The sequence below is a fragment of the Delphinapterus leucas genome, chromosome 8 (assembly GCF_059928025.1).
Source record: "Delphinapterus leucas isolate spDelLeu-1000000601 "Yukka" chromosome 8, BTC_Dleu_Yukka2, whole genome shotgun sequence".
NCBI classification, from domain to species: domain Eukaryota; kingdom Metazoa; phylum Chordata; class Mammalia; order Artiodactyla; family Monodontidae; genus Delphinapterus; species Delphinapterus leucas.
This window is the reverse complement of record NC_143136.1, coordinates 21,402,734-21,429,059: the sequence shown is the minus strand read 5'-3', so window position 1 is coordinate 21,429,059 and position 26,326 is coordinate 21,402,734. Positions and strand designations below refer to the sequence as shown.

Here is a 26,326-nt window from a genome sequence, read left to right as displayed (position 1 = left end):
AGAGTGAGATCCTTGAGGATGGTTATATCTGGTTTATATTTGAGACACCTACCTGGCGAGAACCTTCCACATAGCAGTTTCTCATTGCAGGTTTTTATATGAATAATCTTCAAATTACTTCAAAATTTCTGGTAAAATTATATTATACACAACTGTAAGTGGTCAATACTTTGGGTTAGAGGGAGACTTAGGTGGAGGAATTTCGTCCAACATTTGGGCTTAACCTATAGTCAAAATAAAGAGATGGCGGTAAGATAGAGAACGGAAACCCTGTGTTCAGGAGATCCTGGAAAGTCAAGTAGGAAGTGAATGAAAAGAATTTTAGTGTCTGAATTATTAAAAACCCTGATGAGGGCATCAACCTTCCCATAGCATGAGGGATGGAGAGGTTTCAGCAGACTTCAGCTAACTTTGAGGGGCAGGTGACACAGATGGTGTCTGGGTTACATCCAACTGGTGTAGGGCCCATTCACTTTTCTCCAACATCTCTTTTTTTTAAATTTTATTTTGCGGTATACGGTCCTCTCACTGTTGTGGCCTCTCCCGTTGCGGAGCACAGGCTCCGGACGCGCAGGCTCAGCGGCCATGGCTCACGGGCCCAGCCGCTCCGCGGCATGTGGGATCTTCCCGGACCGGGGCACGAACCCGTGTCCCCTGCATCGGCAGGCGGACTCTCAACCACTGCGCCACCAGGGAAGCCCTCTCCAACATCTCTTGAATCAGAATAAACCTTTTAAATGCACTTTCACTTTTCTGAGAGGCAGTATAATATAGTGGTTAACAGCTCAACATACGGCACCAGACTGCAGAGGTATAAATTCTCGTGTTGCCGTGTGCGTCTACGTGACCTTGGGCGGCGTGTTTAACCTCTCCGTGCCTCAGTGTCCTCACTAGAAAAATGAAAATAATAGTAGTTCCCAACTTTGTGGGGTTGTTTTGGGGCATTAAACGAGTTAATATACATAAAAAGCTTGAGATGAGTCTTGGCATATAGAGAGTACTATATGTTTGGCTATTTTTATTATGTCCCCAGTGTGACTGGGGGAAAAAGGCAGTATTACCAGATGGAGAGCTTGAGCATCCACGTTCTTATGTAACAGACGCAGAAGCAGATTGTCCCCTCCCCATGTGAGAGGGCCCCTCAGGATCGTGGATACCCTGGAGGTGCTCCGTGCCATGCTGCCACCTGGCCCAGGTACCGCACCTTTCCTTGCTGGCAGGGCCTTAGGTGGACAGCAAAGCACCAGACTTCAACCGGCACCACGGACACTGAGGATGCTCTGTTTTCAGGACTTTTCTCTCTCAGAAATTAAGAAGGCATGAGCACAGGGTGAGCCTGCTTTTCTTTTCTTCCCTAAACCCTCCTCAACCACAACTTCTTCTCTTCCCTAAACATCTACTGAGCACTTGGGTCAAAACTGAGTGTGCTGGGGAGGTGTTTGGTACACGGTTATGGGTCACTCATTTAAAGATGAGAGACTCGCCTCAGTGGCCAGTGGTTGGGGCTCAGGAGGGCACTGAGGGCTGTAGTTCTCATCAGACTGGGCCTTGGGCAGGAAGAAAGCCTTCGCCCAGTGGATTCTTATTTCCATGAGAGGCTGGGTGAGGAGGAGATAGGATGCTGGAGGGGGAGAGGCAGCAAGAAGAAGGACCCTATGGTGGGACAAGGGTGCTTAGGCACCAACCCAATGCAGCCCAGACCCTGGACTCAGATCTGGGGTGAAGCCAGTCCCAGACCCTCACCACTTAGAGTCATCTTGGAGTGTTACTTAATCATCTATGGCACCCCAGGCACTTCCCAGTTCCCACATGCCCTTCTGCCAACAAGGGTGGGTGGAGATGTAGGGGTAGGGGGAGGTTTTAGGATCACTGCATCACTGCTATAAACTCAGACCCTTACAGGTGAAAATCGTCCTTGTTTGCTTGTTACTTAACAGGATAATTTGAGAAAAGGTGATAAGGGATAATGCAAAGTGTGTTTCTCATCTTGCCCCCAGCTCTCTCACCTCCACAGTATAATGTATTCTTCTTACAAAGCACATCATTTCTCTTAGAAATTGGTTGTTGTTGTATTCAAACCATGCCTCTACTCTCTGTTATCTTTGAATCTCACCGGACAAAACAAACAAAAAACAGCAGTATATTATCTCATAGGTACTTAAAAATTCTATGGTCTTCGTGGTTCTGTGCTCTAAGATGGTTACAGATTTGATTCTCCTGGTATACAGGGACAAGGCCTCTTGTGGGGTAATAATTGTGGGGTCCTCCTAAATTTTATGGGCTATTTTTAGACCTCTGCCACCAACCCACTATTCTACACTACTCACTTGGAACCAGGGGCAAAATTCTATTCCCCAAATAGGATAATTTTTACTTTTTTTTTTTTTCTAGAAAAGCCTTCTGTGATTCCTTATGGAAACTGACCTTTTGCCCATAAAAATATGGTTGAGAATTTCCCTGGTGGTGCAGTGGTTAAGAATCCTCCTGCCATTGCAGGGGACACAGGTTCAAGCCCTGGTCCAGGAAGATCCCACATGCCATGGAGCAACTAAGCCCGCGCGCCACAACAACTGAGCCTGTGCTCTAGAGCCTGAGAGCCACAACTACTGAGCCCGCGTGCCACAACTACTGAAGCCCGCACGCCTAGAGCCCGTGCTCCACAACAAAGAGAAGCCACCATGATCAGATGCCCGCGCACTGCAACGAAGAGTAGCTCCCGCTCGCTGCAACTAGAGAAAGCCCACGTTCAGCTATGAAGACCCAACACAGCCCAAAATAAAATAAATAAATAAATAATTATTTTTTTTAAAAATAGTTTTTAAAAACTATTAAAAATATATATATATGGGCTTCCCTGGTGGCGCAGTGGTTGAGAGTCCGCCTGCCGACGCAGGGGACACGGGTTCGTGCCCCGGTCCGGGAAGATCCCACATGCCGCGGAGCGGCTGGGCCCGTGAGCCATGGCCGGTGAGCCTGCGCTCCACAACGGGAGAGGTCACAACACTGAGAGGCCCGCGTACCGCAAAAAAAAAAAAAAAAAAATATATATATATATATATGTATATGGTTGAATTGTGTCTTTTGTCCTTTGAGAATTCCCCACTGTCCAGATAAAGCCAACTTTCTGCTATAGCGGCTTCCATTCAACCAGTGTATTAACTGAACAATATCAAAAATTGTTAGGTACCCTCAATATTTTTGGTAGGGGACAGAAATAGTTTATAATTATTAAGTCCCAATTTCTCCAACCTCCAAAAGTTTTCAACACATCTCTACCATAATGAGCCCCCTGCATTGTCCTGTCCCAGATTTCCCTTTATTTGGTGCCAGTTGTCCTGCAGGAGTGGACACATGTCCTGCCAGTTTGCCTGGGATGGAATCCTGGCTGGTGATTATGAGCTAGTGACTTAACCTCTTTGCCTCGGTGCCCACATCTGTAAAATGAAGATAATAATGGTATCTACTTCATCAGTTGTTGGAATACTAAGTATGTCGATGCATATAAATATTTAATTGGGTGCCTGACACATAGCAAGAGCTTTAGGTGTTAGCTGGTATCTTGTCCCATGCATGGGGCAATACTTGGGAATGATGTGCAGGTGAATTCTCTGGACTACTTCTCACCACTCTGCATTGGATAAATCTACATGAAATCTAGGCCTTTTCTTGCGGTATGAAGGATGATTTGCACATTTGGAAAAGGACAGTGGTCTCAGGTTGTCAGGGTGCACTTCTACCTCGAACCCCAGAGATGCATATAAAATATAAAAACCCAGCTCGCTCATTTTTGTACCCCAAAGCACCATTCCCCAAGGCACAGGGAATTTACCATCCTGTTGGGTAGAGAGGTCAAAGGTTGACCTTTTCTATTCTATGATTGACCTTGAGAACTGGAGTGTAAGTTGATAGAAGTGGAGGCATGTCTCCTGCATGCTGGAAGGTCCTTCCGTTCTCTTCCAGGAGTGTCTTATTCACTCAAAAATATTTATTGAGCACCTACTATATGCCAGGCACTACTGTAGGCCTGTAGGTCCTGGATATATAGTGGTAAACAAGACAGATGGTCCTTGATCTCTTGGTGCTTACATCATGAAGATCCAACAAACTCCAGAATCCTATTAGAACTTTTCATTAACCACCTCTTCTTCAATACAGTATATTCTGAATGATGACCCTGCATGACCACCATGCTCTGAAGCTCCCTGAGAATCACCAAAGAAAGATGACATAGTGGCCACTATAGTTTTGTTGACATGCATATTTTGTTGCATTCTGATACTTTTTTGAAAATAGATAATGCATGTCTGGACACAGCTATATTTTTCATAAATATATGTATATATTTTGGCCGTGCCATGTGGCTTGTGGGATCTTTGTTCCCCGACCATGGGTTGAACCCGGGCCCTCGGCAGTGAAAGTGCTGACTCCTAACCACTGGACCGCCAGGGAATTCCCACGTAAATATTTAATTAAACTGAATGGCCCATTCTTAGACTATAAGAAAAAAGAGATACCTTCACTCTACATGAATTACTTGTATGGTTTTGTTGGTTTTCACTTGTATGTGAGCTTCATCAGAGGAGGAACCTTCCTAAGCCTGTGCACATCCCACTGATGACGTTGCCTGACCAAATGCTGGCCCCAGGAAGGAGGGTCAGGTCAGGTTGGAGGGAGGGAAAGCCTTGCCTGCTGCCTAGTGATATGTCTGAGCCCCCTCTTGGGGCCCTGCTCTGGGGGCTGTTTTCTGATGTTCAAAGGAAAACTGTCAGGGGAATGAGGTCCTAACATGCCCCTCACCTGTGGTTCTCTTAGCTTCTCTGAAATGACCAGATGGGGAGAAAACTCTCCAAATTTCCTCCCAGCACTAGTGGCCTCCGCTTCCAGGAGTCCTGGGCCGAAACCTGGGAAAAGTTGGGGAGCTGGTCCTCTTTTCGACTTAAAGGAATTCACCTGCTAGGAAGACCAGAAGAGGCCAGGAGTCCCAGGGCTTCACTGTAGGTTCACACACACACACACACACACACACACACACACACACACACGCCCTGCCCCATCTGTACCCTCAAAGGAGAAACCGTTTCTTGTGAGGGAGAAGACTCTAGGGGTGGAGCAGACACAGGAGAGGGAAAGCAAATTATACCATAGAGGGAAAACAGGACAGAGACAGGAAAAACTCACATATGGGAAAGGACACTAGTGGTAGGGAAAGAAATTTTATTTTCAAGCTTTTAAGAGAATAATATAAACAACAGAGAGTTTTAAAAAACCCTAAAAACTAGTTTAAAAAAGTACTTGACAGTGTCCCTTTCATACCCACGGATGACGCGGCCATTGTGCAATGACAAAAAGAAACTCTGCAGGTGACCACCCCGTGGCCTTCCCTGGCAGGGTCCCAGATCCAGCAGGCGGGCTCAAGGGACAGCGCTCCCTGCCAGGGTCCCTGGGCCCGCCTTGCTGTATGGGAGGGACCAGGGAGCAGGTAGCACTGAGGGATTAGCCAAACTGCCCTCGGGGGAGGGTCCCGAGCAGCAAGGAATACTTAGGTTGGTCTCCACTCCACTCCTTGGGGCACATCCGGCCAACTTCCTCCCATTCGCTGCAGCAGCTCTCCTGGGAGACCCTGGGCAGGAGATGCCCTGCCATGGGGGGCCCTGGGTCTCAGCAGGTGCCAAACCAGGAGGGGCCGTGTCACTGAGCATGTCGTGGCCGTGGGTGGTATTGGGTGGTTGGGAAAATCACTCCTGGATTGACAGCTTTGAAGGCTGAAGCCATGGCAGCAGGACTGTGCTCAAGATACCCATGGGAAATCTGTACTATTGTTGTGTGTGTGTGTGTGTGTGTGTCTGTGTGTGTGTGTGTGTTTCCTGTAAACATCTTTGAGCCAAATCACCATAAAATAAAGTAACAAGGGCACAGAAAGACACCCTACTCCAAACCTACGCCCTCTTTGAGCCCATCTGAAATTGGGAGTTCCCAGTTTGGAAGGTTTGGAAGGGGAAGAAACCCCCCTCCCTCTGGCCGCTCAGGTCAGCATCTCCCTCCCTGCACCACTGCCCCTGAGGCCTGAGTCAGGAATCCTGCCCACCCAGGTGAGCCCAGGGGCCACAAATGCTAGGAATCTCATCTCTGCCAGCTCCCACCCATCCCTCTCCCTCCCCCCAACTGTCCCTGGAACACAGCCCAGGGAGAAACCAAAGCAAACTCAAAGGTAAAACAAGGCCGGCTACAAGTGCTTTTCCTTCCCACACGTGCACATGTGGGCACCACCGCCACCAGACACGCAGCTTAGCCCTCCCCAGCCACCACTTCTCCCAGGTGTTTTGCACAGGGGGGCACATCTGGGTGCCTCTGTTGTTGTGTTTTGTTAGGCTCAGTATGTATTGCACTTCGTCGCTGAGTTTGTATTGGTTTTCCTCGTGCTTGTTGGAGAATGGTATTGACCGGTTGGAAATCAGGAAACCGCTCACAGCGCCAGCCTCCCTCCAGCTCCAGTCCTGCCCCCAGGCCCCTCAAGGCACCCACCCCCCACCGCCTGCCCTCTGGCCCCTGGGGTGCCTCCATGCCTCCCCACACCTGCTCCCCAGATGGCGTCCTGTCAGGGGCGGCCCTCCCCGGCCCCTGCTCTCCTCGCTCTCGTGCGTGCATGTGTGGTCACAGCTCCCTCCCAGGTCTCTCCTCTCACACCGTCGTGACCCTCATGACCAGCTCTCGGCTGCCGCCCTGGGGGGTCCGCTGTTCATGAGGTCTTAAGTGACTCAAGATGTGCAGGATGGTGTAAGCACAGTGGTGATCGGACAGAGGGCCTGAGGGGTGGCTGGCCGCCCGGGCAGGGCCTTCCTCAGGGGCAGGGGTGCCCACAGCCTCCTCTCCGGAGGGGGGCGCGTTGGCCTGGGTGGACGAGGACATCCGGGCGTTGGTCCTGCCTCCTGCCTTTTGATCCTCCAGGTCTTTCGTCTTGTCATAGTTCAGCACTTTCCATTGCTGGTTGACAGCCTGCCACCGTTTAAAGATGCGGTACACGGAGGGTCCCTCATGGATGATGAGGCCTGGACAGCAGGGAGAAGAGGAAAACAAAGGCGAGTAAGAGATAGCAGCTCACTGCCGGGAGAAACGAGTCTCCCTCCGTTTATAAGTGAGTATAGGCATTGGGTAAGCCAGATTTATATTGGTTTGGTTTGTTCTTTTCAAACCTACCTTTCAGCTCTGGGCCACATGGCAACCATCCTTACATTTCCAGGCTCAGCAAGTCTTTGGAAGTATGTGGAAGGCCGCCACACCGAGGGTGTGAAATAGTCGGGCACCTACATGCAGTGCTTTTTCCTCTGCCTCTGCTCTATCCCTCCTTCTCCTTGGCCTGACAGTATCCAAATTCATTGTCCATTAAGGCGTAATACAAATACCTTTTTCTCCCTCTGCCCTGTGTCCGTGGCACCTGGCACTTAGCAGATGTTGACTGAATCCCGTGCCTTTACCATAACAGAAACCTGTGGTCATTCCATACCTGCTGAATGTCCGAAATTCCACCGATTGCCTCTTGGCTATTTAACAAAAAGCCCAGTGCTACTAATATACACACATTGCTGGCAGAGCGAACTCTGGCATGGTTCTATTGGCCAGGGGCAGTGTAGAGTCAGAAACGAGCTGTGTCAGACAACCAGGAAACTAAATATTGTGTGCCTACTATGTGCTAAGCACTAGGGATAGCGCAGTGAACAGGACAGGCAGAGTCCTGCCCTCAGAGAGCTGGCATTCTAGTGGAGAGACGCACAACAGACACGGAAACAAACCAATAAGACTATTTCAGGCACGGACACATGCTATGAGGAAGATAAAACAGGGGGAAGTAGCCACTGCCTGCAGACACTGAGAGTCCTGTTCGATGGAGACGGTAGTAAGGGCTTGTGAGGGAGGTGATATCTGAGTTGAGACTTAATTTCTTTTTTTTTCGTTTTCTTTCTTTTTCTTTTTTTTTTCCGGCCGGGCCACGCAGCTTGTGGGATCTTAGTTCCCCGACCAGGGATTGAACCTGGGCCACAGCCATGAAAGCGCCGAGTCCTAACCGCTGGACCACCAGGGAATTCCCTTGAGTTGAGACTTAAATGATGAGAAGGAGGGATCCATGTAAAGTCTGGAGAGAGAGCACGTTAGTGGTAAGAGCTGTAGGCACAAAGGCCAGGAAGTGGGAATGGAAGGCACCCGGCTCAGAAAGGAGGTCATTGTGGCCAGGGCGCAGGGAATGAGTGAATGAGCGGGCAGTGCAGGGAGATGGGGGTCAGAGGCCAGTCTATGATAAGGCCTTATAGGCCATGGCAAGGGATTTATATTCTATCTTGAGTATAAGGGGAAGCCATTGAAGGGCTGTAATAGGAGGACGATGTGGTCTGATATACCCTTCAGAAAGGTCATCCTGGTTCCTGTGAAACAATAGACTGAAGAGGGACCAAGAGTAGATGCCGAAGACCGAGGAAGTGATGTAGTGATGCAACTCGGCAATGATGGACGCTTAGACTAAGGTGCGGCGGCGGAGGAGGTGAGAGGCCACTGGAGTCAGGATGTATGTTAGGAGCAGAGCTGACAGACTTGCTGGCAGGTGAGGTGAGTCAAGAGCAAACTCTGAAGCTTCTGGCCTAGAAGCTAGGTGAGTATTGGTGCCATTGACTGAGGTATGGCAGGCATGAGGGCCAGGGGTGTGGATCTGTGTGGTGGTGGCAGCCACTGTATTAGTTTCCAATTGTTGCTGTAACAGATCACCACATATTCAGTGGCTTGAAACCACACAGATGTATTCTCCTGCAGTTCTGAAGATCAGAAGTCTGAAAATCAGGGTCACTGGGCTAAAGTGAAAGTGTCAGCAGGGCTGTTTTTTCTCTGGTGGCTTTGAGGGGAGAATCTATTTCCTTGCCTTTTTTCAGCTTTTAGAAGTTGCCTGTGTTCCTTGCCACTTCCTTGCATCACCACCCTTTTCTTCTGATGTCACATCTCCTACTCCTCTCCTGTCATTGAGTCTCCCTCTGCCTTTCTCTTATGAGAACACTTTGATTACATTAGGTCCACCTGAATAATCCATGAAACTCTACCTGTTACAAGATTCTTAGATTAGTCACATCTGCAAAGTCCCCTTTGCCATATAAGGTAACATTAACAGGGACTAGGACCTGGGTGCCTTGGGGGATCATTATTCAGCCTACTACATTCATTAATAGTTATATTTTGGTTATGGTAAATTTAAGACGCCTGATAGGAATCTCAATAGAAGGGCTAGGTAGGCAGTTGGACGTATGAGTCTGAAGCTTAGGGAGAGGTCTTGCCTGAAGCTTCTGGTAATATGGAGGTTTGGTGGAGGCAGAGCCGGGAAGGGAGTTTCTGAAGGAGCAATAAATAGTGTAGAAGCAAGACCAGCAGGTGTGGAGACCCAGAAGTCTAGAGAAGGGCATGTTTCAGGAAAGAGAGTGTGGTAACTCCTTGAAATGCTGTTGAGAGGTCAGCTCAAGTGCAATGAGGATGAGGACGAAATTAGCTTGGTGGGCACAGAGGAGGTAGGAGGAAAGATGCAATAGTGGGAAAATCAGGTAGTTCTCATCCAAGTGCACCTATTTCTTCCATGAAGTCATCAGCTAAGGTGGGAAGGGATAAGGCAGGAAAGTGTTGAAGATTTGTGGGGAGAAGAGAAGGTGGAAAATAATTATCTTGCAGAGTGAGAGAATGAATTTACAAGGGAGAGGTGGTAGAATTATCTGACAGTGTTGAGCACCTATTTGAGATTTGTGGCCACAATTTAAAGTGGGTCTAGTCATTGGTTGGGTGGTTTTAATTAGCATAGACTGTCTTTCCAGGTAAGCATCGCAGGAGAGAGAGTGGGACATGAGAATTATGGATGTTTGCAAAGGGAGCTGTTATCACGTTGGCCCATGGAGTCTAGACCGGGAAGGAGGGAAGTAAGAACACAAAGGGATAAGGAATAATGAAAATAGAGAAGTGGAAAGTGATAGGGTCAATGCCAAGAGGTTTCTATGAATTTGGAGAATTGCTAGAGTCAGTGAACTACAAGGATAGGGGGTGATGATCAGAGAGTGGGGTGTTTAGATCCAGATTTTGAAGGAATGGGGTTCTTGGAGATGATGAGCACTAGGGAGTGACCACTTGAATGGGGCTGAGGTGGGCTGGAGGGAAAGTTCTGGAATAATGAGGAAGGCAGGGAGTGGGATAGATTATCTGCATCTGCCATCTTCATCCTCTGACAGAACACCGTCAGTTCTATCAGACCAAATGCCCCCTTTTTATAACAAATTACAACAAATATATTTTAATACCCCCTTTTCTGTTCTGAAATGAAACTTACAAAAGAATCCAAGCTACTATGGTTTCTTTTTTTAATTAATATAATGCCCTAACAGATTATATAAAGAAGAACAAAGGGGAAGTCATTTCATAACACGATAATATAAATTTCAATATAAATGCTGGGGCACAGCCACTTTAGAAAAGAAATCAAAAACCTCATACATTTGCAAAATGCCCCCTAGGGGATGGGAACACCTCTTCCAAGGACCACTGATCTACAGAGATGCTGAGACAGGTATGGTGGGAGGGAGTGTGTGAGCCAGGTGCACAGGGGACGTGAGGAGTGAGTAGGCAAGTCAGCAGCCAGCAGCATCAAGAAGGTCAAAGGGCTGGTGAAGTATGATGACATTCACTTCAAAGGAGCTGGGGCTTCCGGAAGATAAAGGAAGAGAGGCAGTTTGCAGATGGTAATGGGGAGCAAGGAGGACTCACCCCACCTCCAGGCCCCCAGGATACAGTGTCCTGGAGACAGAGCAGCCACCACTTAAGACAGCCATGCAAGAAACAATGTCCTCAGGAGACAGCTTTATTTCAATTAAAGGATGAGGAAAGGAACGCTCAGAGGAGAGGTTGCCAGTGGTGGACGATGGCATGTGGAAGGGCTGGGAAGAAAGGGCCAGTAAAAGGATGAGAAACATAGGAAAGGGATGATTGTCCATATGGTGAAGATGGTTTGGGAGGCTGGACTCACGGTGAGTGAGATGACTGGGGATGAGGCACAGTGGGATTCTCCTGCATCACTGTAAATCCAGGGGCGGCTGGTCTGTCCCCTGCGAGGAAGAGCTGATTCATAGGAGCAAACAGCAATGAGTCACTCCAGCCAACTCCACGTCAAGCAAAGAGACTGGATGGGAACATCTCAAAGCCTCTGCAACCTCCAACACGCTGTGATTCTAGGAGACAAGACAGCCACCCACTGCTACTCTTTCCTCCAGGACTCCGACAGCTCCTAAAATTGTACTTTGTACAACAGGTCTTCGAGGGTTCACTGAAGGAGGGACAGCCTCCCTGTAGCCCAGCTGTTCCTAATCTTTTAGATCATGTGCCCCTTTGAGGATCTGATGAAAGCTAAGGACCACATTCCTGGAAAAAAACCCAGACACATGAACTGTCCTTATGATTTTAGTGGGTTCATAAATCTCCTTTGGACCACCTGTGGACCCCTTGATCTCCTGCCTGGCTCTGGACAAGGAGACTTCCTCTCTGCCCACTTTCTCACCCTCTCCCTATGTGTCAACTCTCATCGCTTCCTTCAACCTTTTGAATACATGCCTATGCACCCTTGGCACTGCAGTGCTCACTTGTTCATTTATTTCACAAGCCTTGTTTGAACACTGTTATGCCCTTTCCCCTAGATTGTAAGCCCGTCGAGGACAGGGATCAGATATGGTTGAGGCTTGGGCAGCTAATACAGTATTGAGAGCTTAATGAAGCCTTGGTGATGATGGAGGACATAGGGGCCTTTGCGGGGGTGGGGGGGAATCAGGATTTTCTGAAGCCCCAAACTCACTGTTTCCAATAAGAGTCACTACACTTGATTCTTAATTAGCTTCTTAATCAGACAATTTTACCCTGATTGAAGAGCGTGGCTTAAATTTCTGGTCTGAATGCTACCTCGTAATTATCTGTCTAGTGTTCAGGAAATAATTAAACCGTTTTAATGGATAGATGGCTGAAGGGAAGGAAGGTGCACCTGTTTTTGTAGATAATGCTTGTTTGGCAAAAGTTGGAAAAGCACAAACTACCTCATTCGCATCCACTCCCTAGCTCCCTCTCTGCTTCCTGCTCTACAGATTACTTATCCATTCCTTGAGCCGCAGAATCTTTTTTAATGAGGGAAGATGGGTGGCACTCATTTGATAGGGACAGGTCAAGTGGGCAAAGTTGAAGAGATGGCAATTCAATTCAATTCAAGAAGATGAATGGGAAAATGGATAGAGAGAAAGAGAGACTAAAGTTAGAACAGGAGGAAAGAAGGCTATTGGTGAATGGAGGCGGGGAAGTAGTAGAAAAACAAAATAGAAAATTAGAATGCATGGCAATATCAGAAATTCAACACATTTTGATTGAGTCCCTTTCTGGGGTTTTCTATTTAATTTATCTCGTACCCACCTAACAAGGGGCCCAACCCTGGGCTGTATTCACTGATACAGTTCTAGAAGAACATTTTTTTCTCTGGAAACCAGCTGATTCTACACATGTCCCAAATATTCCTCTTTCTCACGTCTCCATCTTTCAGGGGCCCTCTTCCTGTAGGCTCCATAGGATGTTGGAAGCCTTCGTTTGTCATCGTATCTCTCCCCGAGCCTCCAGCTGAAATGGCCCTTTGCTCGGCCCATGAGGATGGGAGGGAAGGTGGCCATTGTGAGCAGGTTGTCCTGCCTGCACAGCCCCCCTGCCCTTAACTCACCACAGTGCTGTCAGGGAGTTCTCCCTGACGTGGTATCCCAATCCTCCACTGCTGAATTTTGGCCTTTGGTTCTTGCCGTGTGCATAGCGGTGAGATACAATTTAATTCTGTTTAGTTAGCATTTCCTGAACCTACTGTGTGTTTCTATGAGCACGTGTGATGGAACAAAAACAGATTCCCAAGATGTACGGAGTTAATAGGCCAAGGCTGACTGAGAAGTATGCAGAGAAGAGCTCTGGTCCCCTCAGTGACACCAAGTCCTGCTTCCCACCTTCACCTCTTCTCCTACTAGTATCCTAGTTTAAGTGGCATAAAGGTTGCAGACAACTAACTCTACAACAGCGCTTCTCAAACCGGAGAGTTTATGAAAACACAGATTCCTGGGCGCCACCCCCAGACAATCTGACTCAGTAGGTCTGGGATGAGGACTAAGAATTTGCATTTCTAAGAAGCTCTCAGGTGATGCTGATGTATGGACCACACTTGAGCAGCACTGCTGAGAACGTGGTCCTTATCCAGACCTACTGCCTCACAGAAGTCTCCGAATTTTGATCAAAGAGCTATAGGTAATTTAAAAAAATATTTCCAGATGTGACAGACATGAAAAGCTCAGGCAGCTGAAGAAATGGATACTTCCTCTCCTAGACCCAAAGGCTTTTGGGTCCCACAATTGAGGGTCAACTCACTGATGAACATATATTGAACATTTAGAGTACCTAACACTTACTAGCCTTGTGGCTTGAGGTAAGTTAATTCCTCGTGCTGAGCCTCAGTTTCCTCATCAGGAAGGGGGGGCTGCTATCCCCTTGCTTATAGGGTAGTTATGAGATTAAATGAGGTAGTGAATCCTGCATGCTGATGCTTGCACCGTGCTGGGCACACATTGCACTCAATGCCACATGATATTGGTTGTTTGGGGGAAATTACAGGACAGAAAAAGCCCGCTCATGTCTCCTCCTCCTTCATTGCCAACCCCATTCCCAGCGACAAGCACCTGTTCTTCTGTCTCCTAAGTGTCCTTCCCAATCCTCACTCATTGTTTATAGATGAATAACATGCTAGACCTGAAAGGAGCTCTGGAAACCAGCTGATTCTACACATGTCCCAAATATCCTTGCATTGGTGTAATTGAGAGGTCCATTCCTGGAAGTGTGTTTCTGTGATTCTAGGAGACAAGACAGCCACCCACTGCTACTCTTTCCTCCAGGACTCCGACAGCTCCTAAAATTGTACTTTGTACAACAGGTCTTCGAGGGTTCACTGAAGGAGGGACAGCCTCCCTGTAGCCCAGCTGTTCCTAATCTTTTAGATCATGTGCCCCTTTGAGGATCTGATGAAAGCTAAGGACCACATTCCTGGAAAAAAACCCAGACACATGAACTGTCCTTATGATTTTAGTGGGTTCATAAATCTCCTTTGGACCACCTGTGGACCCCTTGATCTCCTGCCTGGCTCTGGACAAGGAGACTTCCTCTCTGCCCACTTTCTCACCCTCTCCCTATGTGTCAACTCTCATCGCTTCCTCTGCCCTAAGATACTGTAGGTTTTTTCCTGGGGGTTTTTTATGAGGCATAGAGTTCTCACTATCCAGACAGATACTAACAGAACTGCATTTCTCAGCCACGCTGGGTGGTGATGGTGAAGGTCATGGTGATGGTGACGGTGATGGTGATGATGGTGTTGGTGATGAGAGTCAATATTTACTGAATGTTTACTATGTCCTATCACCAAAAGGGCTTTGCAAATATGGTCAACTTATCTCACAAACCCAATAAAGGAGGTGATATTATCTCCACCTTACAGAACAGGAAACTGAGCTCTGAGAGCCCTCTGCACTCAGGTGGAGCTAGGTGACTGGCACTGAATGTGAGCATGAGTGAAGCCAAGATTTAAGAAATGGGTACTGAGGGGAAAAGTGTATATGTGCGTGTGTGTGGTGTGTGCTCACGCGCGCGCATGCACCTAATCCATACCCTCTTGTATTTTCTATTGGATGGAGATAAAAGATTCAAAAGCCTAAGGAACTGTGGAGCCACAAGATGCTAGGGTCTTTGGTCCCTGAATCACTGTGTGGAGGAGAACCCCCCCACTGACAGGAACTTCTGCTGGGTTAAAACACTGAATTTGGGGGTTTAATTTTTTTCTATCTACTGGAGTTACCCTAACTAAAATACCTTCAGTGCTAGATTAGGGGCCACAGAGAAAAGCAGTTGTGGCTCAATGGCACATTTCACGTGGTCCCCAAAATATATTAGCTGGCTTGAGCATCCACTTTATTTACCAGATTGCAGCTATTACTAGCCACAAACCCACCATCAATGGACAGACTTGCCACTTCTGAATCTATCCCAAAAGGCGCTGCAGGCACTAAAGGCAGTTCCTAAGAGCTGTTCCTAAAATATTTGAGCCTTGTCAGCATAACTGGAATAACTGAACTGCCTCCCAAGGGGTCTCCTTGGAGGGGGACAGTGAGTGCTTGGCGTGTCTACTTCTAAGTCGGTCACCTTCATCCTCCGAGCATCCAGCAGCTCAGGTGTGGAGGAGGGTGACCACGTACAGGAAGCGGGGGTAGGGGGATGGAGGGGAGGTGCTTAAGGAAGGGGGTGGGGGGATATGAGTTAACAGTTAATCCAGGAAGTTGGATAAGCCACACGCAGGTAACAGAACATGGGCTGAGCATCGTCTGGCCCCTTTCTGTGGCTGATGCTTACGGGCTGTTTGGCCTGGCCCAGCAGTACTGGCCGTCCCCGCAGACACAACTGTCAACCTCCGACAGTCATGACCTCTCACGATGGAAGTAATTCAAAAATCCTGGAATGTCAGACCTGAAAGGACCTTGTAGGTTATCAGGTTCAACCCTCTCAGTTTATAGGTAAGTCAGCTGAGTTGTAGAGAGAGGCAGTAACTTGCCCCAGGACACAGAGGTAGCTGGTAGCTTATCTGCTCATCAGATCTAGGTCTTCTGCTGCCTAGTCCCTTCTGCTGCACCCGGCTGCCTCCTCCATGTTTTCAGTTTCCTAATCAGGGAACTAAGAGGTTTGACAGATGAGGTCATTTCTACCCAGAAGGAGGGAGGGAGGGAGGGAAGGAATCCTTGCGGCATATATGTGTTTTTTGTTAATGTGAATTAAAATTAAGTTTGAAAAACAATGTTTTCACAGCCCTGCTGCCCCCACCCCCTGCCCACTTGCTGTAAACTGGGATTTGAATCCCTTTATCTCAGAGGGTAGGTATCAGGTACCTCTAAATCATAGGGAAGTTACTCAGTATACTGCACACAGAGGAAGTTTTAACAAAACCTTTCTATAATTTCATCAATTACCCTAAGCCACTGTTTGAAAGACTTGAAGCAGCTTCAGAATCTTGCTCGCTTTCCTTACCCTGACCCTATTTCACTCACAAGTGAAAAACAAACATGATGAGGATGAGGTCCTCATTTTTGCAGAGTTGACTTCTTGGTGGCCAATCTCTTGGGTCTGTGGAGTGAAAAAAAAATGTTTTTGGTGCCAGAGACCTTAATTAATTTGCTCTTATTAAATCCTAATAACTTGACCCACTGGAGCAGAGAATGTCCCATTTGTTTCCTGGGTGGCTCTGTCAACTTCTCTGCCGGGGAAGACAGCGTCATTAGAGATGAGGGAAGAGTAGGCAGGTGGAACGAGGACGCTCGATGTAATCAGATCTTCTCATTGAGGGGACACGGGTGAGGGAGCCTAAACCTTCCAGAAGAGGCACTGCTCCAAATAACAGCAGGTTCTTAATTATGGGAGGACTCTGGGTCAGGCTCTCCAGGCTGTGGCTGGTTTCAGGTTTTAGCAGGTTCTCAATTATGGGAGGACTCCGGGTCAGGCTCTCCAGGCTGTGGCTGGATTCAGGTTTTAACTGTTTTGGCATACCTTTATTGAGTGTCTACCTCGAAATCTACCCTGACCAAGTACCTCCTACCCTGGTCACTGATACGTATAAGTGCCTGCTCCTTTACACGTGCCATCTTATTCAATCCTCTCAACAAACCTCTGAAGACAGTATTATCAGCCCATTTCACAGATGGGAAAACAAAAGCAGAGAGAGGTTATGCAAATCACTTAAGGTCAAAAGGTTAGTAAGAAACTGAGCAATATGCAGTCCCAGACCATTATGTAGCACCACGCCTGCCACTTCGGAGACCCAGCTCTCTGGGTTTTGTGGCTCAGTCTCTCCTGCTGTTTTCTCATCTTCTGTCTCCTTCCATCCCGTAAGTGTTTAATGTTGCCCAGGTCTCTGTCCTTAGTCATCTACTCTCTGAACATTCCTCCTAAGTTATCTATTCAAAATCCACAGCTTCAAACACCTCTAATTGCTGCCTTCCAAATCTGTCTTCAACTGCCTACTTTCCTTACCTCTCCCCCTTCCCATCAGTTACCAGCCCTAGTCAGAAATGGTTCAATGCCCTTTACATCTTCCTCTATGTCACAGGAGGGGACCACCTGTGCACTAAAAGAAAGCCTTTCCCTCTTTCTACCCCAGCAAAGAGACACCTTCCTGGCCTTGCATTCTCCTCTTTGCAGATAATGTCCTCCTTGTGTCTTGCATCTCTTCTACTGCAAACTCTTGACTTAGCAACTGCCTCTTGCCTCTCTGCCTAGATTTTAGGTTTAGGATGGTCCTTTATTTTTTTGCTGCCTTTGCTGAAGACACTTACTTTGGTTCCCATTTGTTTCATCCATTGCCCACCCCATTCTCATGCTCAGCAATGGCGCCTAGTCCCCACTTGAGCCAGAGCCCCAGGGCTCCCACTTGCCTGAAGGAGTTCAGATAGTCCTATCAAGTCCACATCCTATGTGCTGCTCAAGGTCACCCCATACACTTCTTCCCCATTGCCACTGTTTTGCATCTCTTTCCTTCTTGCTCAGACTATTACAAGCATATTTCCAGCTGGCCTCTCCCAATGTCTAGTCTGTCCAGCTCTGATCCATCCTCCCCACAGCTACCAGAGCTGTCTCTTTAAAACACACATCTGGTCATAATTCTTCTCCGTATAAAATCTTATCAATCCCTCCCCGTCACCAACAGGGTAGTCTGAGCTGCTTAGCACGTGATTCGTGATCTGTGAGATCTGGTTCTTGCCAACCTCCCCATCCCCATGACCCACCTCTCCACCCTGGCTCTTTGCACCGAGCCATATAAATCTGCCCAAAGTTTCCTAAGCACACCTTGTTCTCGCATATTTCTGTGTCTCTACACATGTTCTGCCTGGAAAGTTCTTCTCCACTCTTCTGGATAAATTGTTTTTTTTTTTTTTTTTTGGTACACGGGCCTCTCACTGTTGTGGCCTCTCCCGTTGCGGAGCACAGGCTCCGGACGCGCAGTCTCAGCGGCCATGGCTCACGGGCCCAGCCGCTCTGCAGCATGTGGGATTCTCCCAGATCGGGGCACGAACCTGTGTCCCCTGCATCGGCAGGCGGACTCTCAACCACTGCGCCACCAGGGAAGCCCCTGGATAAATTTTGACATATCTTTTAAAATTAGCTCAAGGATAGGGTTCCTTCCTTTAGAAACCCTTCTTGGACACCTCTAAGAGAGAGTTAATTGCTCTCTGCTCGGTTCTACCTTCCTCTATATCTTGTAAAACTCCTGCTGTGTTGTGATTTATTTGTAGACTGTGAGCTCCTTGAGGGCAGGGACTGTGTCTCATTCATCTCTGTGTTAATATTCCCTAGTTTCAGGAACAAAACAAGACATCCAACAAATGATACTGAATGAATGGATCTGACCATCCCAAGCCCACTCTGATTCAGTCATTTCCTGTGCTCACTCATCTCTGTGTCCCAGCTCTTATTATTGCCATCAATAATCACCCTGTCTGCCTCCCCAGTGAAGTGTAAGATCCTTGAGAGCAGGTGCCCTTTCAATAAATATTTCTGAGTGAAGGAATGGATTCCCTAATTTCATGCTAACCAGTGAATTTAGCCACCCACATCCCAAGTACCTTTCACCAGAATGTCATGGGGAGACAAACTACCCAAATTTCATCTCAAATTCTCAAGCCTCCCTCTCAGCTGGTGTCAGAACGGCACTGATTAAAAGGGAGGTACAACAACGGCTAACCTCCAAAACCCTGAGTACGGGACAGGAGCAGCTGGGGCTCACTGAATTTCTTATTGTTACCAGCCATTACTCTATGGGTCAAGGTATTACTGGACCAATTTCCCCTCAACCTGCCTCCTCATCCAGTCCCTGCATCTGCAATTTCACAGCACAATCAGAGATGAAATAGGCGGTAAAAAGTGCCCAGGAATTGGAGCCAGAAGCTCGTGGTCCGATCCTCAGCTCTGCCATCTCTTAGTTATGTTACCTGGAGCCCAACTGCTTTAAACCTATTCTCACCTGTTAAATATGGATAATACTTACCCTGCTTATCTTTTAGGGTTGTTGGCCCCTTTCTCAGTTCCTCTCTGTTGCAGGGGTTTGGTGGTTTGCTCTGTCTACAGCAACTTACATCTAGTTTTCACAGTGGCACAGATTGGTCTAGGGAGTTAGGACTGTAAGCCAAGAGATGCTTAATCTGTAGAGGCAGCCCATATCCCAGAATATACAACCCTCTGATATGACCAAGTCCAGAGACATTGTCCACAACCCTGGACCCATGCTGCATCAAACAGAGAATCCGGACCTTCCTGGAAACCATTTCAGGCAAAATCCTTTGGTGAGAACCAAAGGCCATTGTCTGATAGTCACTGCTTTCACTGATTGACCTGGAGACCAGCCAGGTGGACACAGCCATGGATGGGGCTGATGGAGCTCCACAAGCAGCAAGCTGACCATGTCCCAGACTCTGCGTCCTCTTAGCTTCATGGCAGAGAATATCTGCTGAGCTGGTGTTGGTGCTCAGTGGAGTTTCTCCTCACGTGCCTCTCCCACTCTCACCAACTTTCCCTTAGCACATCACTCTGATAGAAAAGCTAAATACACTTTTAAGGATTAATTAAACCTCTATACTATGTTTACTCAGATTTATACTATCTGAGGCCATTTAACAGTCTAGGGGATAGACCAAGGTGTCTGAAAAGTAGAGAAAGTTCAAAGAATTATTTTAACAAACGGTCTTATTCCTTTCTTACTCCACCTCTTGAGTTAACATGGGGCTAGACTCATTTTCCTTTCTCCTGAGGATAAAATTTCTATCCAGGTACTAAATTGCTCCATCTATCCAGGCAGCTTGGGTCTATGGATATGGATTCTTTCAGTCAACATTTTTATTTACCCAACATCTCTTGAAAACACCCACCTCCCTCATTTCCACTTCCACCCACTCTCTGGTGAGGGTCCCGCTCTTCCTCTGCCCACATTTTCATATCATCTTCTTCCACTCTCCCAGGACTTCTGGAAGGAAAGTTTCTCTTTTCCAATGGAAGTGAGCTAAATGATTGAGTTTTAAAGCTGGTGACTGCCTCAGAAGTCTGTAGGTGCCCCCACTGTGGCTCTCTGTGGTTTCCATCTTTGTGCAGTAAAAGGACAACATCGTGCCTCCTCCTGGCTGGCCCAGCCTGGTCTCTGTCCCTGTTCTAGCTTCTCTGCCTCCCATTGGTTCAGTGAATCAGGCCAGAAGTCCAGATTCATGAATGGAGGCAGGAGGTGTAGGAGAGAAATTATGGCACACTCTCCTTCTAGAGGAACAGACTGGACCCTGGGTTGGCATTCTGGTTTGTTGCCCCTGAAAATCTGATGAAGGTGGAGCGTCAGCTGGGTTATAACATTGCCTAAGTTGGAGGTGACCCCTGACGGGTGGGTGCTTTACCGTGAATACTGCTGGGAGGCTGTAGCACTGGGCTTTCTGAGTCCAGTGACTCTGGTGAATAAGTGTGACTTTTGCGGGGACCCTGGAAACTAGGTCAAGATGGACCCACTGTTGTGGATCTCATCTCCTTGTTTCTGAACTATCATTTGGGGGCTGAGAGACTAGCCCTAGACTAGGATAGGGAGTGTGGCGAGGACTCTCCTGCAGAGGTAAGCTGGACCTGCCTTATGGAGGCTGTGGGTCCTGTCCTGCGTTCCTCTAAGTGAATCTGGTGCCAAACATGCTCTCTTGTAGTTCCGTGAGTCTGAGTGTCTAGTTAAGCCTAAAAATAAAGAGGCTCCACCTGATTTTCCCTTCCAGAGAGCCCTTAAAAGCTGATATTTTTACACCCACGTTTTTGTGTGTGTGTGCGGTACGTGGGCCTTACACCCACTTTTGCAGTGCTGTGTGTTCCCCACCCCCTCCACTGCAACTGACCAGAACATGGCAGAGGAGAAGAAGTGTCTTGTACTTGAACTTCACCCTTACAACTACCATCATTACTCTTGATCATCATCATTGCAACCCCCACAAGAATTCCAGCTCCGGCCCGTCACCTCCCACTCTCTTAACTAGATCACATATTACTCCCTTTTTAACTTTGTCTCCCAGCATTTTCTCCTATGGACAGCATCTCCTAAAAAAAACAAACAAACAGGGCTTCCTTGGTGGCTCAGTGGTTGACAGTCCGCCTGCCGATGCAGGGGACACGGGTTCGTGCCCCGGTCCGGGAAGATCCCACATGCCGCGGAGCGGCTGGGCCCGTGAGCCATGGTCGCTGAGCCTGCGCGTCCGGAGCCTGTGCTCCGCAACGGGAGAGGCCACAACAGTGAGAGGCCCGCGTACCGCAAAAAAAAAACCACAAAAAAACAAGGGAGTTGCACTGGTGGATCACATGACCAATCCTTTTCTATGTCCCGTTCTCTCCGTTTTCAAATCTGTGGAGCCCTGACTGGGAGATGGTATTTATGTTTCTCTCTCTCAACTACGCTCCCTCCAGGGGAGGAGCTTACTGGTGACTTCACTGGCCCATGGGCTGTGGGCAGAAGGGACAGGGTGCCAGTACTGAGCAGAAGCTTTGAGAAGCGCTGCAAGTTTCCACCCATACTCTTGTGCTCCTGTGCTTGGCTAGAAGAACACAGTCCAGTAGTCCCTGCTCCTTTAGCCTGGGCCCCAACATGAGGAGAAGGCCTGAACCCAATACACAGGCAGAAGCTAAGTCCAGCCAAGCCCAGCAGAACCAAACCATCTTGCAGACCCATGAATGGGACATAAATGCTTGTTGTGAGGCAGTGCGATTTTGGAGTTGTTTGTTACTGCAGCCAAAGCTGATCCATACACCACGTGACAGGAAAGCATGTCTCACAGATGCGCGCACCAGGGACTGGTCAAAAGCCTGCCTGAAGGAGAATGAAGGGCAGCTGGAAGGGCCCCTACAGGAAGGCTTCCACTGCTTCCACCTCCATGCCGGAGCCACACACCTCCATATGGAGACACACCTGGTTTTTGGCATCTACAGCCTGTGCCCCAGCAGGAGTAGGAAAGGAGTCTGGTAGGAGAGGCAACTAAATTAGAACGCCTCAAAGTCAAATTCCTCCCCATCCACAGTCCTCTCTCTTGCACAGGCCTCCAAGCCTGGGCGGCCTGTTTCTTTCACTGCCTACGGGCCGTATTTAAAAGGCTCTTGAACTTAGCGGGGAGGTACTTAGGGTGGAGTTTAGCCAGCAGGGAGAGGCAGCGAGACGCTTAGACACGTTTACAAGTTCCAGCATCACCGGTCTCTGGCTGCTGAAATCAGTATGCAATTCTCCAGGCCTCTCTGGTTCCCAGTATTAAAGGACCCCAAAGAAAACGAACACCCTCTCAGCCCAATTCTAGCTAATAGATGTTTTCTTGCCAAACAGAGTAGTGTAGCATATTTGACATCATACACAAACTGATGTGCGGCGAGGACAACCGTGGAGCTCTGGTACTCTCAGTGCTGCAGCCTGGGGGCTAACCTGAGAGGTCCAGGTTGGGGTGTATGACCAGGGCTTGAGCATGCTTCATTGACTCAGAGAAAACTGGGGTCATTCCCCACCTCCTCAGTCCCTTGGATGAAGACTTCAGAGTTGACAGCCACAGTCATCTGTTGGGAAAAACAGAGAGCCCTCCACCAACCAACCTAACATAATGGAAGAGGAGGGAACGTACATTTGGGGATGGTGTAAGGGAACAAGCAGGAACGGCAGTGGTGGGTTTCCAAACTTTTGCTAAAACACTGAAGGTTTTAAAACAAAACCTTACCTGGAACAGACACATACATAAACAGACGAAAGTGCAGAAGCTCAGGGTGAGGCAGGGGTGAACTTTCAGAGCCTGTCTGTATAGCATTTCATTCTCCAGTCCTAAGAGTGGCTCCTGAAGTTGTGTGTGGAACCCCAGGACTATATACACTTTGCAAACCACTAGGCTAGAGAAAGCTTGGGCATTAATAGGCTTAAAGAAAGCTGGGAAATGAAGGGAGCAGGTATCGTCATGGCTGTTTCTGGGCATTTTGCTGTGAAGAGAACGGAATTAAATGTATAGGCATCCTTTGTCATGACTTGGCAACGGTGGTGCACACAACAGATAAGAGGCCTTCCACAACTTGCTTGAGGCAGGTAGACTGACCAACCTACCTTTCTCCGATATTTTTAGGACAAGGTTCCTTATTCTTATCTTAAACTGGGAAGGGCAGATTTGCTTGGGAAACACTTAGATCTTCCTCCTTTGCTCTACTTCCTCCTACTCTCTACTCACCCCTCAAATCTAAGCCTCTGGCCCCTCCTGAGCTCACAGATCTCAAGCCTGGTGCCATCTCTGCTTTGACCTTCAAGGGGGAGGGACCCTGAGGGATATGTCTAACTCATCAGTATGCAGCTCCCCATTTCCGGTAGAGACCAGCCCCAGACCCACCTATGCACACCACATCCATGAATCCATACATCCCGTAGCAGATCTGGAAGAGGAGGTCTTGGCGCTGCCATTTTGCTGAGGGGCTGAAGGTCGACCAGATGAGCCAAGAGATACTGGCGATGAGGAAGAGGGAACCCAGGATGGCAGCTGCGATCTGAACCTTCTCAATGACTGTCAGAGAGATGGCCTGCCACTGCAGAGAAGAGAATGGCGGGTTAGCGGTTGCTTGGATGCCCTCACCCCACGTCCATCCCATTCCCATCCGTCCTCCTTCTGCTGCCCCAACCTCTCGCCTCTGGATTTAAACCTGGGCTTTCCAACTTGTAATGCGATGGCTACTTTTGCAAGTTCCTGAGGCTGACACTGTGCTTTTGACGTGGAGGAAACCTGTATCACGCTAAATGATCAGAAGTCTTTACAGGGAGGGGGTTCTGGGCGGGCATGGCTGGGAAGGAAGGCCTTTGTGATTGATGAGGATACAGACAGAAAAATGGGAAGAAAAAGTGGAAATGCAGAGTGTAGGTGGTGTTCCGGGTCCCCAGAATATTCTTTTCTGAGCAACACATTATTTTCTCACTAACAGGTGCTGAGAGGGCACAGGCCTTTTTTTTTTTTTATTGTTTTTTTCACTTGTTTTCTACAACAACACTTGGCATGTCATTTAATATACATACTAGGGATTACCAATTCAACAGACAAAGACAGGACACAGGATGTGGGGGAGAGGTAAGAAAAACAGTATAATTTACTGACCGTATATGAACACTGAGATTTCAGGGGGTTTTTTTAAACAGAAAAAAGCACTATGCTAATAGCAGTATTGATGGATGGGTTGAAGGCTAGGGTGTGGGTGGGTTTCTACTCCAAAATTCTATGAGTCTATGGCTGGTCCAGGTAGCATAGGCCTAGATGAGCCATGAGTTGGATTTTAGTTTGGAATTTATTCATACTTTTGCTCAGCAAATATGTACTGGGTATTCTCTGTGTGCCAGGCATCCTGCTAGGTGCTGAAGACAAAGCAGTAAGCAAAAACATACAAGGCTTCTGCCTTCACAGGGCTTTTCATCTAGGGAACACAGACAACCAAATAATTATTTACTACAGCAATCCATCTGGAGTAAGAAAGGGAGGTACATGGCATGTGAGAGCCTACGATAGGGGGTTTCACTTCCCAGAGGAAGCAATGAGTTGACTGGGAATTTACTGGGCAAAGCGAGGAGGGAAGCATGCTCCGCAGAGGGAAGAGCATGTGCAAAGGCCCTGTGACAGCAGAAAGCATGCTGAACATGAAAACCTGGAAGAAGACCAGAGGAGGGGGAGCAGAGAGCGGGGAGTATGGGGTGAGACGACTGGGAAAATAAGAAGGGAAGACCACGTGGGAGCTTGAAGAACATGCACAGATTTTTGACTTTATCATAAGAGTAAACACGATGCTCTTGAACAGTTTGCTTTTTTTTTTCGGTAAGTGGGCCTCTCACTGTTGTGGCCTCTCCCGTTGCGAAACACAGGCTCCAGACGTGCAGGCTCAGCGGCCGTGGCTCACGGGCCCAGCCGCTCCGCGGCATGTGGGATCTTCCCAGACCGGGGCACGGACCCGTGTCCCCTGCATTTGCAGACGGACTCTTAACCACTGCGCCACCAGGGAAGCCCTCTTGAACAGTTTTAAGAAGGGAAGTGACAGGATCTGGTTTGGGAAGGTGGAGGGAAGGACTATCTCCTGACTGTAGCAGTTTGCATAATGCCCTGCAGAGAGCATCCCCAGAAGGCATTTCAGGAGGCATTTCAGAACTCTCAAGGAAAGGCGGACAACCTTCCTTCTGCCAACAGTGAGCCCTCCCTGCACATTAAATGGCCTGGATGGAAGCACTGATTCTGGCTCCAGCCAGGACTGACCAGAGGCCCCTAAGGAACTGTAACTACTGGAAAACATTTTGCTTGCTAGTCTAGATGTAGGACATTAGCCTTTGCACTTAATTATACAGATCGCATCCCATCACAGGTAATTGGGCCTTTACATTTTCCACTCTCCAGCCTAGGGTTACACATAACAAAGGCATTTTCCAGAAGATGGCCTGATCCGACAGGCTCCTCTCTTAGACAACAAATGCTTCTTCCAGAGCCTGCCTCCTGACTGAGCTTTTTGTTTCCACCACTGTGACATCAATACCCTCCCTTTCTGCTCCAGATTTCACAAACCCCAAATGGAGAGGCACAGGAAGCTCCCCTTAATCCCTAAAGCCCCTTCCTACCAGCCCCTAAGCCACCTGAGGAAACTAAACAGCGCTCCCGACTACAATTTGAAGCAGGAAGAAGAAAGAGCAGGACGGGGTGATATGCACAAGGCTCTCCTCCTGTCTGTCCGATGGGAGGCTCCACAGATCTGCAAGGAGAAAACAGAGGACAGGAGAGCTCTGCAATCTCCCAGGGAGGCTGGGAAGGGGAGAAGGGCTCCAGAGGCACCAGGCTGTGCCACCGCCAGACCCCCAGAGCTTCGTCCCCAGCGAGATCCTGATCACAGTGTCCTGAGATTTCTCCGTGCCCTGCTGTGCAGCAAATGGAGAGACAAAGAGGAAAGCACATGAAGACAGGATGATTCCTTCCTTATAACAGGAAGGGGAAGTGAGCAAGGGCCAGGCGACCCAATCCTAACCCAGCTCTTCTCCAGCTTGTGGACTGTGACCTAGGAGAAGTCAATAAATCATCAAGGGACTTCCCTGGTGGTGCAGTGGTTGGGAATCCGCCTGCCAATGCAGGGGACACGGGTTCGAGCCCTGGTCCAGGAAGATCCTACATGCCATGGAGCAACTAAGCCCATGCACCAC

At 48.3% G+C, this 26,326-nt stretch overlaps 1 protein-coding gene across 1 annotated transcript in view; it reads right to left on the bottom strand.

Moving 5' to 3' along the window:
- Positions 1-6,678: 6,678 nt before the first annotated feature.
- Positions 6,679-26,326, bottom strand: part of MARCHF4 (membrane associated ring-CH-type finger 4) — a 101,852-nt gene continuing 82,204 nt past the window's right edge. Inside the window, exons 3-4 of the mRNA XM_089916397.1 lie at positions 23,505-23,697; positions 6,679-7,046 (exon numbers count right to left, since the gene is read on the bottom strand). Coding sequence (XP_089772523.1) covers positions 6,679-7,046; positions 23,505-23,697 — 561 coding nt within the window. The remainder of the gene's footprint in view (positions 7,047-23,504; positions 23,698-26,326) is intronic.